Here is an 18,450-nt window from a genome sequence, read left to right as displayed (position 1 = left end):
AAAATGCACCAGTTCTCTAGCGTACATTGTAACTTCTTGCAGCTGTTTGCATTATGTATTCTGTTCCTTTGTAGAATGGTTTTTTCTGCGTAGTCAACGCTTACTTATGCTTTCAAAACTTATCTGAAATGTAATCTGTGAAGCTCTACCTGGATTCCCCACACATAACTAGACCCTCTCCCAAGCCTTAGTGCCCTCTGACCTTCCTGCTATTGTACTACTCATGGCATTGTCTTGAAATGATTAATTTATTCAAATATCTGTTCTCCTGCTTGATCTTGAGCCTCCATTGCCCAGCCCTAGCTCATGTGCATGATGTGCCCTCTGCTGGGTAGGGAAGAATGCCTCTATTGCTTAAAGTCACTCCAGGCCATGAGTTGATATGCAGAGAGCATTCTGAGAGCTCTTTTGTTTCCTGTGTTTGATAAAGTTACATCAGATATATTTTGTGATTCCAGTTTATTATGATCCAAAGATTATGGAAGTGTTCTCTTAAAAAATAGCTTTACGAGAGTTCCCATTGTGGTTCAGCAGGTTATGAATCCAACTAGTAACCATAAGTATGTGAGTTCAATCCTGGGGACTTCCCTGTGCCACAGGTGCAGCCCTAAAAAAATAAATAAATAAATAAATTTTTAAAAAAGAGGCAGGATCCCTGGAGTTCCTGTTGTGGCACAGCGGAAACGAATCCGACTAGGAACCGCAAGGTTGCGGGTTTGATCCTTGGCCTCCATCAGTGGATTAAGGATCCGGCATTGCTTTGGTGTAGGACACAGATGCAGCTCAGATCCTGAGTTGCTGTGGCTGTGGTGTAGGCTGGCAGCTGTAGCAATGATTCGACCCCTAGCCGGAAACCACCATATGCCATGGGCGGGGCCCTAAAAAGCAAAAAAAAAAAAAAAAAAAAAGAGGCAGGATCCCTAATGATTGTGGAGCTACTATGCCAAAGCTTGATTACCTACCTGGCTTTTTATCTGACAGAGAAAGAAATTTCTATTTTGTTTAAGCCATTACGAGATCTCTGTCATGGCAGCCAGTATTCTAGTCAACATATTTGACCATGACCATTTGGGTTGCTAAAGACCAACCAAGGTTAACATTTTAAGACTTAGAAGAGAAACAATCCCCACAGCAAACCGAATCAGAAATTCTGCTGACAGCCCAAATGGCTTCAATATTTTAGTTTGTTAAAACATGACCCTGTTTCTTCACTGTTCTGTGTCTGTTTGACTCAAGTCAGAATGCGCCCCGCTTGGCCTTAGACCAAATTGTATAGAACCAAGGCAGAGAAAAGGCTGATTTCAAAATTTATTCTTTCAACAGTCACCTCGTCTCAGATTAAATAACTCTTCAAATTTGCCCGCATGTTTCCTAAGATTTGTCTTTTTTATGGGAGTATAATCATTGCTCAACACGTACATAGCTACTGAACGTTTAAGGCCATGTGGTATGGAGTCAGGCCATAGTGCTAATTCTGGCTCTTTCACTTACTGATGGTGTGGCCTTGAGTTTGTTCCTTATCTTCCTCTGCAGAGTCCTTCTGTACTAAATAAAGAAAGTATCTATAGCACAGCTTATTATATTCTGCATCTCAAATAAGATAATGGACCCAGCACAGAACACACCACAGAGCAAGCCCCTGAAAGGAAATTAGTGTTCCTTATTGCCAGCATGCACTATGCTTTCAGGATGCAGCACCGCTAAGTATCTAGGCCTCCCCTAAGCATGCCGGGCCCTTTGCAATTTAGAGCCAAACACAGTGACACATTTAGAGGTTATCTAGTTCAACTCACCCCACAGAAGTTTCTGGATAGTTCCAGCAATATTTTAAAATACCTCAGTTAGGAGTTTCTTCGGGTAAAAGAATTGTTCTAAAATTAGATTGTAGTGGTCACACAATTCTATAAATTTACTAAAAACCATATAGTTGTACACTTAAAATGGATGAGGTTTATGGTATGTACATTATCCCTCCATAAAGCTTCTTTTTTTTTTTTCTTTTTAGGGCCAAACCCGCAGCATATGTAAGGTCTCAGGCTAGGGGTCAAATTGGAGCTGCAGCTGCTGGCCTATGCCACAGCCACAGCAGCGCTGCATCCTTAACCCACTGAAAGAGGCCAGGGATCGAACCCACATCCTCATGGATACTAGCTGGGTTCTTAACCTGCTGAGCCACAATGGAAGCTCTTTTTTTTTTTTTTTTTTTTTAAAGTATAGTTGACTTACAGTGTTATGCCAGTTTCTGTCTCTTTTTGTCTCATTGCTCTGCTACCAACAGCACATGGCTTTCACCTTGGGGTCTAGGGTGACTAACTCTTTCCATCACATCTAACCATCAAGAGGAGGAACAAGCAAAGAGAAGGACATGTATTTTTTTTTTTTTCTGCTTTAATGGCATGACCAAGAAGTTACATACATTACATGTATTCACATCTTATTAGGTAGAACATATTCATGGGGCCACATGCACTATGAGAGAATAATGCAGGATGTAGTTTTTTTATGGAAGGCAGCAAGGATAGGAACAAGGACATACCTCCAAGTGAAAAGTCAATTGTTATATTAAAGAAAGGGTGAATGTTGGGGGCATGTGGCACCGACTGTTCTATGAAGAGTTTAACATGAAAAGTGTAGATTATATATAAAAAGGAGGGAACTATGGAGGCTTCAGGCTGAACTTTTCTCATAGTTGCTCCTTTTTCATCTGGGCCAGAAGATTGAGCCAATCTGGATACTTCTGTTGAAATGATTCCTCTAGGCTTTGAAGACACCACGTGGTCTGTTTCAAAGTGGGAGGTGTGTTAGTCTATATTTTGCGATGCAGAGTCAGTTTGAAATCTTGTTTTTCCTGGAAGAGTGTATGCAATGGCTCCAGGGTTGGTTATCTGGGTTGGAAGTACCGCAGAGCAGATTCTGTGTTTGGGTAAAGTGTGGACGTGTTTCCTTCCTTCCTTTTTCCTTTCTTTCTTTCCTTCCTTCCTTCTTTCCTTCCTTCTTTCTTTCTTTTGTCTTTTTTAGGGCCACATCCATGGCATATGGAAATTTCCAGGCTAGGGGCTGAATCAGAGCTGTAGCTGCTGGCTTACACCACAGCCACTGTAACGCAGCAGGATCAGAGCCGCATCTGCAAGGTACACCACAGCTCATGCCAACAACAGATCTTAACCTACTGAGCGAGGCCAGGAATGGAGCCTGCGTCCTCATAGATTCGTTACCACTGAGCCATGATGGGTACTCCTGGATGTGTTTTCTTTCTCTGAAATATTTCTAGGAAGAAATGCTCATCAGAATGACAATTTAATCAATACAATGCTATTTTAATTAAGACACGGTATCATTCAAGATAGAAGGCTTAACGTTGCTATGCTTGGGGTACACACAAAATTTTCTGTAACAAAATGGCATTTATTTCTCAGAGAATTGTTGAGATGTGGGAGTCCAGAGTTCACGTACCAACCTCAGTACTTAACTGATGTGACTTTGATTCGTGGATGTCTTAACTTTTCTTAGTTAATATCTTAGAGTTTAGAAGTGGTTTCTCTCATCAGAGTATACATGTTTAGCCAACGATTATGAAGTCCTTTAAAAATGCAGGTGTCATTTTTTTTATTGTTGTTGGCCACTTGAGATCACAGGTTTCTTCAGCTTTCTCAAAGAATGAGTTTTACTCACAGCTAGCTTGGACAACCCAAGAAATAAGTGTGGAGATAGACTTGGTCTTTGCCAGCCTGTCACTTGACGGCATTCTTCTAAAGGCCTTTTTGATGGGAAAAGATTATTTGAGGCCTTGAGATTAGAAAGCTTAAGTAAGCTGGGTAGGCAGGGTATTTCTTGTTGATAACATATGTCCTTTTCTGAGAATGCATTTTGGGAGACATGGATTTCACCATAAATCCTTAATTCTTTGAAGATTTCGGTGCCAGTATTACGTTTCAGGCAAGACTAATTTCAGCCAAGTTCGCTGAAGGTGTTTCCAGTGTTATTGCCAGTAATTTCATGATTCCTTTTTATGTGTGCTGGCCACAGCCAAATCATAGAGGGTATGTGAAGTCAACGACTGTCTGCCGAAGTGGCGAGCGGTTTCAGGATTCTCTCCTTGTTTGTGTGGGTGACTTCTCTCTACTCTCTCTCTCGCCTGCATCCTCAGTCATCACGGATGTTTTGTTTTTCTCTTTTGCAGATGACACGGTTGGTACTGCCTGGCATGGTAGAAAGGTGAGTCATAAGCTCACACACAAGCACTAGAGTGACAAGCTCATGATTATTTATAGGGAGAATCCTTTCTTTGAAAAATTCATTAAAGTGACTAATGAACCTCTCCTCCGTGTCTTAGCGACAGAGTAATGTGCCAGGCGAGTCACAGGGTGCAGCGTGAGTCATCTGGTCGTGGAGGCCTTTTCCACTCGATTCCCTTTTTATTTCCCTCTCCGGGGTTGTGGTGGTTCCTTTAGATCAGGATTAAAAAGTCTGCCTGAGTCACCATCACTAACTCAATTGCCTGCTCTTCTGAGGGGGCGGACAGAGTTCCCGGGATATTCCCTGGAATGCCTTCTTAAAGTCATAGGCTCTCAGAGCCCAATCAGTGGAGTTTCATGAAGCGAGACCCCCATCCTCTGGTTGTTCTGTTCTTACTTGGAGAACAGATGTGCAAGGAACTTAGGTGTGTTGTAAAATGATTATAAGATGTCAAACCACTCCCGCCCCGCCCTATCTGTGTTCCAGTTTGAATTGGGTTCCACTGGGATACACAAGGTATCTTCATCTTTATTGATAAAGGGGTGGCACGTCCTTACTTTTGAAATGGAAGTACGTGTAAGAAGGAAATGAAGCTCTGGTTCTCCCTTGGAGAGGCCTGGGTGAGGGCTAGACTGTCAAAGAGAACCTGCTGCACAGAGCTGGGCTTGCTCAGTCATTTGCTAAATTTAGGGCTTCATAGTCATCCTTCCTCTGCAAAATAGCTTTGAGTTTGGAAGGGAGCCAAAGGAATCAGGTTTGCAAAGGGAAGACCAAAGGACCCCTCCTCTCTCTCTCTCTCTCTCTCTCTCTTTTTTTTTTTGTTACAAGTTAAATACATAGTTTATTTAAACTGCAGACATCACAGTTCAAGAATACGATTTGATTCACAAAAGTTTTCTTCACCCACTTTCCCAAGGACCCTGCTTCTGTGAAGAAACCTCCATGACCAGCGTCAGGCAGGAATTACAAGCCATGTTTATTGAGTACATATTATGTGCAGAGGTTGGACTGAGGACTCAGTATGAGTTTGCTGATTTAATTCTGATAGCCTCCCGCCATAGCACAGATGAGGAAACTGAGGTTACGAATTCATTTTGTGGAGTTCCCGTCGTGGTGCAGTGGAAACGAATCCGACGAGGGACCCATGAGGTTGCTATTTTGCAGAGGAAGGATTGATCCCTGGCCTCACTCAGTGGGTTAAGGATCTAGCATTGCCGTGAGCTGTGGTGTAGGCCAGCAGGTGCAGCTGATTCGACCCCTAGCCTGGGAACCTCCATATGCCGTGGGTGCGGCCCTGAAAAAACCAAAAAAAAAAAAAAAAGAATCCATTTTGTTTGGCATCTACTTCTTAGCAAGTCTCTTTGTAACTGCATTTTATATGTGGTTTTTGTATATTTTAGTCGCTTTATTTTATTTGCTTTAATTCCCTTTATGAAGTTCCCTTACAGCGCAGTGGGTTAAGGTTCTGGCATTGTCACGGCAGTAGTTTGGGTCACTGCTGTGTTAACAGGAACTCCCACATGCCACTGGCACAACCAGTGGGAATGTGCCCCTGATGATCAGATATGGAAGTGACAGTGGTCAAGCCAGACCAGAACCCTGGAAGATTACAGAGAATTAGGGCAGACTCAAAAAGGATGCAATTTGGGCCATTAACTTAATTCTAGTTTTTTTTTTTTTTTTTTTTTTTTGGTCTTTTTGTCTTTTGTTGTTGTTGTTGTTGTTGTTGTTGTTGTTGTTGCTATTTCTTGGGCCGCTCCCGCGGCATATGGAGGTTCCCAGGCTAGGGGTTGAATTGGAGCTGTAGCCACCGGCCTACGCCAGAGCCACAGCAACGCAGGATCCGAGCCGAGTCTGCAACCTACACCACAGCTCACGGCAACGCCGGATCGTTAACCCACTGAGCACGGGCAGGGACCGAACCTGCAACCTCATGGTTCCTAGTCGGATTCGTTAACCACTGCGCCACAACAGGAACTCCAATTCTAGTTTTGATATCTGTAAGTGACACGGTATTAATTCAGGATAGTAAGTTCCATCCATTCAAAAAGAAACACTTATATACCACAAAGGAATTTTTAAATGTGTTGGTAAAAGCCATAGCAAGAGAGGTATTGGTTATGAAATCATTTTGCAGACCATGAAGTATTAGATTTGAAGAGTTGTAGAATTTCAGTAGTTTGAATTAATTGAAACCAAGCCCCATCATTTGACATAAAAAGACCCAAAGAAGTTATATTATTAGAAATTATATAATTAGTTAGTCAATGATACCAACATTAGGTGCTCACCCCTCTCTCTAGACCTAGCGGCTGTTATCACAGTTACAGCTGGAGCATTAGGTAAAGACAAAGAATGCAAGGATCCATCCATTTAACAGGCGTTCACTGAATAAAATTTATCATCAGAAGATGAGTTGGATCCTTGCCTTTAAGAAATCAAATTGGGAGTTCCTGTCATGGCTCAGTGGTTAGCAAACCCGACTAGTATCCATGAGGACTTGGGTTCAATTCCTGACCCCACTCAGTGAGTTAAGGATCTAGCGTTGCCGTGAGCTGTGGTGTAGGTCACAGATGTGGTTCGGATCTGGCATTGCTGCGGCTGTGGTGTAGGTTGGCAGCTATAGCTGTGATTCCACCCCCTTGCCTGGGAACCTCCAAATGCCTTGGGTGCGGACCTAAAAAAAGAAAGGAAAGAAAGAAATCAAATTGATTTTACACTGAGGCTGCAAAATGATCTGGTGGAAAGCCATCAGAGACTATGGATTGAAACTGATGTCAGAGGGGTGCTAAGAACTAGTAAGAAGTGTGAGTGGGTTTTATGAATGGGCACTTTTGGATAGGAGAAGGACCAGCTATGTCTGCCAGAATTAAAGGAGTTACTAGTTGCATTAGTCAGGGTGGGCTGACTGTAACAGACCCCCCAGACCCTCAGTGGCTTCACACCCTACAGGTCGATTTTTCCCTCACATCCCAATCCAGTGTGGGTCCGGGGTCCGGGCTCTGCTCTACGCAGTCATTCAGGGATCTCAGATTCCTTCCGTCCGGGGCGGGGGTCCACTCTTCCCTCAGGCTTTGCAGTCCTTTCTAGAATCCTCTGCATCCAGCCAAGCAGGTGGAGGAAGAGAGAGGAAGGATGGTTTTATGGGAATTTTCACGGGCCAGGCCTGTGAGTGACATACCTCACTTCTGCCGTCGTTCCATTGTCCAGAACTCAGACACAGGCGACAGCTAACTGCATGGGAGGCCAGAAATATTAGCTGTGTGCCCAGGAGGAAAGAAAAACTCCCAAGATCACAGATGATCTAACCCAAGATCACAGATGATTTGATTATAGCCTGCCCTTTATCCCATCCCCAAGTGGCATATTTCTGTGGTTGGTTACCATAGGTTTCGTATCTCCATTGAGGAACAGCAGAGTTCTTTATAAAGGTCCTTTGCTGTTGCTGTTGTTTTTTTCCCTTTCACTGATTCTACCTCTGATGTATGCGATTTTCCAGACCCTCTAGAATGATACCCTACGGCCAACTGACTATCACTAAACAAGTCTCTGTAATCAAACTAAGGTGTTATTGCCATAGAAGTAGAGAGTGCATAATTACATTATAGAGGAAACTTGCTCTTTCCACTTCCCTGGAATTATAAACATTGTGTACAGCTGGAGCCAGAAGGTGGTTGCCATAACAACCGTTGAAAAGCTAAAAATAGCCTCTTTCATACTGTATTGCTTAAGGTGGAATTATGACATGTTATGGTGTTTTAGGGCAGGCAGTTCCCTTTCCTGTGGGAAAATGTTTGCAAACTTTCTTCAACAAAGCAATATTTGGATAATGTGTAGAGATTGCTGGTTCTAATTATGTACCTGACCCCTGTGATCCAGGATTCTTTTCGACATAGAAAAAAATGTTTTGATGCCTTTCTTAAGTCCTTCTTGAGAATCTGTTAAGAGAACCATCTGTACCAGTTTCCGTGTTAGATTTAAGCTTAAGAAAGAAAGTAATGACCCTCCAAGAGCACACTTACATACTCCCTGACAAGAGACTTGGGATGTAGTCTTTGTTTTTATTTTTGCTTTTTTTTTTTTTTTTTGCACAATCTTTCTGGTCTGTAGTCACACTCTGTAGCCAGGTAGCTGTCCACATTAGGACCGATCCTATGTTCCCCTGCTTCCCAGCAATATTTATGCCTCCCCTTCTTGTTCTCCACACCTGCAGTGTGGGGTAGTGATGAGGGTTCCCCGGGAAGGCAGAAATCAGTGACTTGTTTAATGGAAGACCTATCACTTCCCCTACGACAGCGGTATTTTAATAAGCGCTGTGCACAAGGACACTACAGAGGAGGCTGATAGAATAGTGGGGCGTGTATGGAAGAAAAAAGGCGTGGTAATTCTTTTATCCAAGTGATCATTAAGGAGAGTTTTCTAATTGGGAATGTCACAGGACTGAGGAAATTCTAGGGAGCGTACCTATAGGAAGATACCGAATTGTGTAGGGTTGGGTGTGTTTAGTGTTTGGCTTGTGGGAGTGCTAGTAATTGAAGAGAATATTTTTATACAAAAAGGTGCTTCTTTATCAGCTGTGGTGTCTTCTGCTTTGTTTTTGCAGTATTTAGTTCTAGTAGAGCCTCGGTAACTTACACCACTGAGACACCGTGGCGTGGCTGTTAGCAAGTAAGCAGTGTGATGAATTAAGAATGCTGGTATCGCAGAGAACATTACTTGACTTGTTTATTTGGATGTCTGTCATCACAAACTGGAAATGTGCAGAAGTATGAGCAACATGAGTCTTCATTATGGAGCTTCAGCAAATATTCTTAATGTGCCTTTGAATCTTAGAATTGTTCCCCAAGTCCCCTGAAAATGAGAGATTAACCAGGGTTTGGTTTTATGTTTGTTTCTGTGTGCAATTAAGCACGGCCCATTTTGTGCTTCTGCATGATAGAACAGAGTTGTCCTGAGTCTGGCTGTGCCATGGAAACTGGTTTGACGTCACTAATTCTGCTTAGATGGTGGATTAGTGCTAGATGAAGTAGTTGATTTTAAAGACGACTCCTTTGTGCCCCCCAGTCCCAAATGTTCAGCCCTATCTCTCCGTAAAGAATAGATACTGTAGACAGTGCAAGGATTAGGATGGCTATGCAAGTGTATTCTTTATGATTCAGACAAAACTAAGTTGAATATCATCATCCTTGGAGAAAAGGAGAGAGGCTTATATGCTATTGGGAGTGGGTGTGGGAGGAAGGGTTTTTGCTAGACAAATACGCATGCTTCTGTGTATCACAGCGTTTTTTGGCTGAAGGGGTGTTTTCTCTGCTATCATTTGGGTTCAGTGATAAATTCCTTTAGTGTTTACTTAGGTCTATGCATTCTCACTTTTTGCTCTGTTGGCGTTGGATTTGTTTTACTGCATTTTAGGGTACACATAGGGTGTTTTGCATAAAGTATCTTGCAATTCTGCCTTTTTACTTAACTCTCTCTCCCGTCTAGAAATTTTAAATTAGGGTAGAATATTTGAGAAACAAAAATCTCTATTGCCTCAAGGAGGAAACAATTCAAAGCATATGCTTGCATGATTGTGGCATATTTGATTATTGGTCTGTATTAATTTTGCAAACAGGAACGAGTTTATTATCTTTAAATGAATTTTCCTGTATTGAAATCCTTGCTTTGGTGAGTGAAGGTTTAGGAATCTATTTTGGTGAGGATAAAATTTAATTTTTAGAAGGTTTTTGATAACATTAAAACTTTGATTTTGGAAGACTTTTTTTTGGGCTGCACCTGCGGCATGTGGCAGTTCCCAGATCAGGGATCGAATCCAGCTGCAGCTGCAACCTGCTCCTCATAGGCAGCAACACCAGATCCTTACTCAGCAATCCTGGATCCTAAACACACTGCACTGGCTGGGGAATGAACTTGCGCTGCCACAGAGACAGTGCCTGATCCTTAAACCACTGTGCCACAGCAGGAACTCCCGGAAGACATTTACACTGTATTTCATTTGTGAGGAATGAGATAAAAAACGTGAGATTTTTGTTCAAGGGCACACGCAACCACCTGAGCTGATTTAAGTATAATGGAGCACAGAGTGCAGCTGATAAAACCAGCAGTGGTAGGCTACAGGGAAAAACAACGTCTTCTACAACTACTTCAAACCGGCTTTTCTTCACTTGCTGTGAATGGGTGAGGACATCTCAAGTCCTGGTTATGTTAGAAAAGGGTAAAATAAAACACCCCCTAAACCTACAAGGATGCTCGGGGCTCAGGATGGAGTGCAACTTGTCAGGATTTGAGGTCACTTCTCAGAAAGCATGTTGTATTGCAGAAGATAGAATAGCTCTCTTAGCTTCTACTGGATTGGGATCTGCTCTGAGCTTAAAGGTGATACATTCAGATATGTCATAAATGTATTTTGCGTTCTCTCCCTTTAATAGACTTATTGAGATATATTTCACATATTATAAAATCCACACATTTTAAGACATACAATTTGGTGGTTACTAGTATAGTCACAGAGTGTGTCATCACTGCAATGTAATCTCAGAACATTTTTAACATTCTAAAAAGATAAAGCGATTTTAAACATCATAAATTAGTAACATATTAAAAGTCTCCAACAGTGGTTTTTAACCCATTTTCATCAAAGGAATTTCTCACAAATACCAATAAAATGAAATTGCTAGATAATCATTACTAATTCACCAGTTTTTATCATAGAGCAGTTGGGTTCTAACTTCTGATAGGCAGTCTTACTCTTAAAATAAAAAAAGAAAAGCCTTTTCTGTCTGAGAGACACAAGCAAAAAATACAAGAATGATACAATTAATTTATTGACTAAATATGTCCAACTTTCTTCAAAACAGTAATAGAAGAAGTTTGAGATTTGATTTCTGTGATGAACGTGTTAATAGATTTCACTGCAAATGAAAGTGTATCTTGCTAACAACTCGGTTTCAGGGACTTTTTAAACTGAGGGTCCAGACTTGCATTTGATGGTTGAAGTGGCGTCTTTGCCTAGAGGCTGGCAGATGGACTGGGTGTCCTTTGTGGATTATTTCTTTTCAGATTTATGTCTGAAGTAACTGAAATGCCATTTAATCATGTTTCTTTTAAAACTTGGCCTAAGAAGTGTCTATTTAGTCCCTTATTTTAATACCAAACAAACAAACAAACAAACAAAAAAAGCCCCAAGGCCTTGGGAAGTAAATTCAGATAAAGAATAATGAGAAACTGGAGTTCCCGTCGTGGCGCAGTGGTTAACGAATCCGACTAGGAACCATGAGGTTGCGGGTTCGGTCCCTGCCCTTGCTCAGTGGGTTAAGGATCCGGCGTTGCCGTGAGCTGTGGTGTAGGTTGCAGACGCGGCTTGGATCCCGAGTTCCTGTGGCTCTGGTGTAGGCCGGTGGCTACAGCTCCGATTGAACCCCTAGCCTGGGAATCTCCATATGCCTCGGGAGCGGCCCAAGAAATAACAACAACAACAAAAGACAAAAAAAAAAAAAAAAAAAAAAAAAAGAATAATGAGAAACTAAGTCAAAGGAAAGGATCTGGAGGGCAGGAGGCAGGTGCGGCCAAGTTTCAGTAGCTTAATCCAGAGACCGGCTTCCCTGAGAAGAATGGATTTGAGGGGGAAAAGTTGGTGTTAATTCTGTCTAAAATTCCTAAAACCCTGATTTCACACCCAAGCCATATACAACTAACAACTTGTATATGTACAGAATTGCTTTTCTCAAACTAATTTCCATTTATTTCTAGAACTAATAATTTCTGGTAACTTTCTGACTTCGAGCTTTCAGTAGTCTCTAAAAGTTACAGTGGAAGTTGAGCTTTGCCTTTTGGCAAAAGAATATGTTTTGATAAACCCCAGCGTCACATGATTTTATTTTTATTTTATTTTTTGCTTTTTAGGGCTGTACCTGAGGCATATGGAAGTTCTCAGGCTAGGGGTTGAACTAGAGCTGCAGCTGCATGCCTACACCACAGCCACAGTAATGCAGGATCTGAGCCATGTCTGCAACCTATACCACAGTACACAGCAACGCTGGATCCTTAACCCACTGAGGGAGGCCAGGGATCGAACCCGAATCATCATGGATACTAGTCGGATTTGTTACTGCTGAGCCACAATGGGAACTTCAAGTCACATGATTTTAGAGTCAACTCTTCATGTAGTACCTGAAACTCTATAACCCAGGGAAAATAGGAGGCAGTACATAACCATTCATCCATGTAAGTACTGTTCTATCATCAGAGTGCTTTGAAGAAAAGCATAAAACAAGGGCTGTGATGTCCAGAAGTGTATTTTTTTTTTGAAGGAGAAAAATGTTTATACTCATAGAACAATCAATTACTATATGTAATGTGATGATATGCCAAATTAAAACCATATAAGGAATATGAGTGTTTTTATGAGTGAGAATTCTTGGTGCTATAGCCAGAGAAGACCTCAGAGGAGAGAAGTCAATTTTAGGGAGTTCTCCAGTGGCAGTGGGTTAAGGATGCTGCAGTGTCACTACAGTGGCTTGAGTCACTGCTGTGGTGTGGGTTCGATCCCTGGCCTGGGGAACTTCTACGTGTCACACCACAGGGGTGGCAAAAAAAAGAAAAAAGAAATCAACTCAAGGAGACTGAAGATCTAATCTGGTCCTGCCCCAGATTGCCAAACCTCAGAAATGAGCTAAGTGCAAAGAAGAGCTATTTTCAGTTGAGTTATGCCTCATTCATTGATCAAGCATATCCCATGCTAATGAAAGGTAAGGAAAGATACGTGTTAGAAAAACAGCAGCCAGGTTATTCTGCTTCAAATAATTATACATCTTGATCTATAATTTGCAAACAATTGTATACATGATTTCATTCTGTTTACTTGAATCTTCCCTTTTAGATCTAAAGGGGCAATTCTGAACATCTCCTCTGCCAGTGGCATGTACCCAGTTCCACTGCTGACCATCTACTCTGCAACCAAGGTGAACAATTTTTTAGTAAATCATGTCAGATTAAAAACAAGGAATGGAATAGAATGTGTGTGTATGTGTGTGTGTATGTGTGTGTGTGTGTGTATATATATATATATATACGTTTGTGTGTCTGTATGTATAACTGAATCACTTTTCTGTACACCTGTATCTAACATAACATTGCAAATAAACTACACTTCAATTAAAAAAAAAGAAGGAATAATTTACAGTCTGAGAAATAAACATGGAATTTTCTTAAAGTTCTATTCTTGGGGTTCCTGTTGTGGTGCAGCAGAAACGAATCTGACTAGTATCCATGAGGCTATGGATTTGATCCCTGGCCTCGATTAGTGATCCAGCATTGCCATGAGGCTCAGATGTCGTGTGGCTGTGGCCAGCAGCTGCAGCTCTGACTTGACCCCTAGCCTGGGAACTTCCATATGCCTGGGGTGTGGCCCTAAAAAGCAAATATATATATAATATTCTTAGCAATTTCAGAAAAACTGGGAAGAAAGGGAAAATAGGCAACACTAGTTTCAGAGGAGCCAGAGCTGGAGATACACTGATTGGTATCAAGTTTACAAGTGAGGCACCGAGATCTCAGATCCACAAATGCTTTTTTCCTCCCAGTGGTTTACTGGTTTTAAAATTGGTATTTGTACTTTCCCAGAGAGAGCTGGTCCAGGCCAGTTAGCTCAGTTGATCAGAATGATGTTAACGAGGCTAAGACTAGGGGCGATGATTCATGAATGACTCAGCATACAGCTTAAGTTCTGCGTGTGCAGAGCTGAGTAGAAGGATCATAGCCAATCAGCACATAGTAGGCACAGGATAGCCGGGGGAGAGTGTGCGAGTGTTTTGCCACCTTATTGAAAATTCACAGATATTTATTGTCACTTCTGAAATGAGACAGGAATTTCCCAGAGCTCTCTGTAAGATGTCGGTTGTACACAACCTCACCATTCACCTTTTCACATTACTGCGAGGTTGATAATTTAGAATGTATTCGGTATCGCCTGCAGGTCAATAGCATCATTTTCAAATACATTCTTGACGTCTAGGATACGTCTCAAATAAAAATGACCACTGAGAAACTGAAATTAAACAAGCTTTCAGGAGGAAATGAGCAAAATAAAATGTACAATAAGAACTTGCACTATGGCAGGGAAGGAAAAGAACAAAACACCTGCCTTTTTCACTTGGCTCTGTGTCCCCTGGAAAAATTTAAAGGAACTACCTACTGTATTTTGAAATAAGCTTGGCACCACCCCCCACCCCCGCAATCTACTTGCTTTCTTTGAAACATACAGTGGGCATGTTTAAAATGAACACCATCTTTCTTTTCTTTCTCTCCTTTCTTTCTTTTTTCTTTCTTTCCTTCCTTCCTTCCTTCTTTCTTCCTGCCTTCCTTCCTTCTTTCCTTCTTTCCTTCCTTCCTTCCTTTCTTTTCTTTCTTTCTTGGCTGCACGGGTGGCTTATGGACTATTCCCAGGCTAGGGGTCAAATCGGAGCTTCAGCCTCCACCTTACACCGCAACAGCAACATGGGATCTGAACTGCGTCAGAGGCCTACACCACAGCCCACGGCAATGCCAGATCCTTAACCCACTGAGCAAGGTCAGGGATCAAACCTGCATCCTCATGGATGCTAGTCAGGTTCTTTACCACTGAGCCACAGCGGAACTCCAACACCATGTTTCTTGAAGCAGTTGGCAAATTTGACTTCTTTCTGCCTGTTCTCCTCCACAGACACAAGACTCTTACTGATGGATCCTGGTAGAGTCATCATTGATGCTTTACATTTCAGGCCTGAGGTTGAGTCAGCACATAGGCACATGTGAATACATTTGAAAAAATGGTACATTCGATTTTACAAATAGATTTAAAGTTGTTCTGTTGGAAGATGATGATCACATTCATCTCTCCACTTCTTGGATCTTGCTGTCCTAAAGGACCAAGACGAGGCTTGCTCTTTCTTCTCTTTACTGACAACAAAAAATCCCTGTAGAACAGATTTGAGCAAAATTTATATTGTGTCTCTGTTTGAATGGCAAGTGGGGAGGAGGAACACATCCTTTGTTATATAATAAGACATTTCTTCTTGGAAAGTAATTTTCTGAAAAAAGACAAGACATACCTCTTCCAATTAAGTTAAAATTTGATCTAGATATTATAGTTGGTAAAAGAAAACTTAATTGAGTGGCAGATACAGAAAACTTCAGGTTTTAAGGGTTTTTTTTTTAAGGTCTTCTGTATTTGAAATGAAAAGAATGATTAGAAACTATAGTGTTAAATGGTTAGTTGATTATTTCTGTTTCCATGGCTACGGACTACAGATCAGGCTGATTGATGTAATGTACATGTGTGTTCTCCTTCCTACCCCCTCCCAGGCTTTTGTAGATTTCTTCTCTCAGTGCCTCCATGAGGAATATAAGAGCAAGGGCGTCATTGTGCAGGTGAGTGGAGTTTGTTTCAGTTAAGTATCCCTGTTTTTGTGAGGTTTCCACAGCAACCATTGCTGTCTTGGCAACGAAAGAAAATCACATTCCTAAGTAAGTGAATGTGACGTTAGCACACCATTAAAGACACAGTTTCTTTTCCTTTATGCATTTAGGTCTAGGTTTTAAACAATTACTCCCTAGAATTTTTAAGTGGTTAACACCTAAAGTAGAACAGCGTAAATGGTTGGTGCATAATAATTGTAAGTTCTTATGATTTTATTTTGAGAGAATTAGACTATCCATATCTCTCAGCTGTCAGGTATGTAAGGAGCACCGTGGTTATTCCAAAGCCACAGTGTAATAATCACAAGAGAGGAGAGAGCTGACTAAAGCTAACTTTTACTAGAGTGAGGATGACCGCATACACCAGGAAGACGTATGTGCGGTAGTGATTTTTTTACTTTTTAAAATTTTGGTTAAAATATATATAATCGAAAACACCATCTAAGTAACTTTTAAGTATTCAGTTCAGCGGCATTAAGTATATACACATTGTTGGGCAACTCTCACTACCTTCCACCTGCAGGACTTTTTTCATCTTCCAAAACTGAAGCTCTGTATCCATTCAATAGTAACTTTGCATTTCCCCCTCTTGCAGCCCCTGATAACCGCCATTCTACTTTCTGTCTCTCTCACTCTGACTACACTAGGTACTGTGGAATTGGACAGTATTTGTCTTTTTGTGACTGTCTTGTTTCACTTAGCATATTGTCCTCGAGGTTCATCCCTATTGTAGCATGTGTCAGAATTTCCTTTTTAAGGCTGAATCCCATTGTGTTTATTCATTCATCTGCTGATGGATATTTGGGTTGCTGCTGCTTTTTTTTTTTTTTTTTTTTTTTTTTCTTTTTAGGGCCAAACCCGTAGCATATGGAGGTTCCCAGTCTAGGGGTCAAATTGGGGCGACAGCTGCCAGCCTACACCACAGCCACAGCCACGCCAGGTCTGAGCTGTATCTTTGACCTACACAGCAGCTCACAGCAATGCCAGATCCTTAACCCACTGATCGAGGCCAGGGACCAAATCCTCATCTTCATGGATCCTAGTCAGGATCGTTAACTGTTTGAGCCACAATGGGAATTCTGAGTTGGTGTTCCCTCTTGACTGCTACGAATAATGCTGCTGTGACCATGGGTGTACACCTATTTTTTTGAGACCCTGCTTGCAGTTCTTTTGGATGTGTATCCAGAAATGGAATTGCTGGATCATGTCATAATTCTTTTTTTTAAGGATCGCTTTAATGCTTTTCACAGTAGCTACCCTATTTTACATTCCCATCAACAATGCATAAGGGTTCCATTTTCTCCACATCCTCCCCAATACTTCTTTTCTTTTCTGTTTGTTTTTAATAATAGCCATCCTTATGAGTGGGAAGTGGCATCACATTGTGGTTTTGATTTTGATTTGATTTCCTTAATGATTAGTGATATTGAGCATCTTTTCAAGTGTTGATTGGCCCTTTGGTTATCTTCTTTGGAGAAATGTCTATTCACATTCTTTGCCCGTTTTTTTCATTTGGGTTGTTTACTATTTAGTTTTGAATTGTAGGAGTTCTTTATGTATTCTGGATATTAACCCTTTATTAGATACACGATTTGCAAATGTTTTCTCCCACCCCATGGGTTACCTTTTCTCGCTATGGCTAGCGTCCTTTGTAGCCCAAAAGTTTTAATTTTGATGTAGTCCAATTTGTCTATTTTCTGTGGTTGTCACCTGCGCTTTTGGTGCCTTTTCCACCTTTTAATCATTGCAAAATTAAATGTCATAAGGCTTTTCCCCATGTTTTCTTTCAAGTGGTTTATAGTTTAGCTCATAAGATCCATTAGACCTTCAATCCATTTTGACTTAATTTTTATAGAGGCTTTGGATTTTTTTTTTTTTAATGTAGCTAACAAAATACAAGAGAAAGCAAATGTAGGAGTTTTATGGGTATTTATCTCAAATCAGTTACTGTTCCACACAAAGAAATAACAGTTCACGGTATTTTCGTGCTTAGGCAGACTTTAAACAATGTCTTGGGAGAAGCTGCAGGTCTTTCCCTTTCCTGCTCACGCCCACAGCCTTTAGCCACCTCTTTACACGTCTGGTATTCACTATGGTTTCAACCCTCGGATTTTCCGTTTTGTACCCTGATGCCCCAAATGATCAATCATAATAACAATAGCTACTATTTAAGGGGGTACTTTTTGGGCACAGTGCTGAGCACTTCTTATGTTTCCATGTATTTCATTGCATGTCATATCGATTCCCCTAAGATGGTGTGAGCCTCATCTTTAAATTTATGGAAGTCGGGGTTCAGAGAGGTTAAGCCCAGACTGAGGTCCGAGTCTGTTTGGCACCAAAGCCTTTGCTTTTAACCACTGGGCGACCTGCTCCAGGCCTTTGGGACAGCACTGAACACTCATTCATGCTCAGGCAGCTACGAGCCAGAAGGTGCTGGTCTGCTTAGTTCCGTTTCCTCCCTTATGTCCAGAAGGTAAATGTTTCCTCATTTTCCAGGGTCAATTTTGAGCCTCCTTCCTCTAAATCCTTACCCTCCAGGGATCCTTCAATGTCATAGCCCTTTGGTGTTAGTCTGAGTCTCAGCTTCCCATAAATATAGGGTACCCTGGGGAGGACGGAGTTGTCGAGATTCCTGAATTTGAAATGGAGCTGCCATACTCCCTCCTTTCCCCCTTCCCTCACACGAGTTACTTTAATGCTAACAGCTTGAACCTGCTGCGTGGCATGTGTTGTATTTTGGTAAAAAGGAAATTAGCAAAA

At 41.5% G+C, this 18,450-nt stretch overlaps 1 protein-coding gene and 1 long non-coding RNA gene across 5 annotated transcripts in view; one reads left to right on the top strand and one right to left on the bottom strand.

Moving 5' to 3' along the window:
* The window catches only part of HSD17B12 (hydroxysteroid 17-beta dehydrogenase 12), a 149,721-nt gene that overhangs the window by 124,947 nt on the left and 6,324 nt on the right, over positions 1-18,450 (top strand). The window contains exons 7-9 of one of the 4 annotated variants that reach the window (XM_021083164.2): positions 4,181-4,215; positions 13,115-13,196; positions 15,577-15,642. In XM_021083164.2, the coding sequence (XP_020938823.1) occupies positions 4,181-4,215; positions 13,115-13,196; positions 15,577-15,642 (183 nt within the window). Of the gene's footprint in view, positions 1-4,180; positions 5,477-6,010; positions 11,005-13,114; positions 13,197-15,576; positions 15,643-18,450 lie in introns of those variants that run through there. The other 3 variants (XR_014837032.1, XR_014837031.1, XM_085011398.1) reach the window with 3 other exon arrangements.
* The window catches only part of LOC102168147 (uncharacterized), a 27,227-nt gene continuing 19,417 nt past the window's right edge, over positions 10,641-18,450 (bottom strand). The window contains exons 3-4 of the long non-coding RNA XR_001306861.3: positions 11,760-15,188; positions 10,641-11,460 (exon numbers count right to left, since the gene is read on the bottom strand). This is a non-coding gene — a long non-coding RNA (uncharacterized LOC102168147). The remainder of the gene's footprint in view (positions 11,461-11,759; positions 15,189-18,450) is intronic.

Source organism: Sus scrofa, chromosome 2 (assembly GCF_054392235.1).
Source record: "Sus scrofa isolate SSC_HxYL_T2T_F1_AM1 chromosome 2, Sscrofa_HxYL_maternal_Yorkshire_Landrace_v2.0, whole genome shotgun sequence".
Taxonomy (NCBI): domain Eukaryota; kingdom Metazoa; phylum Chordata; class Mammalia; order Artiodactyla; family Suidae; genus Sus; species Sus scrofa.
Note: the sequence above shows the minus strand (reverse complement) of the source record. Positions and strands in the feature narration are given on the sequence as shown.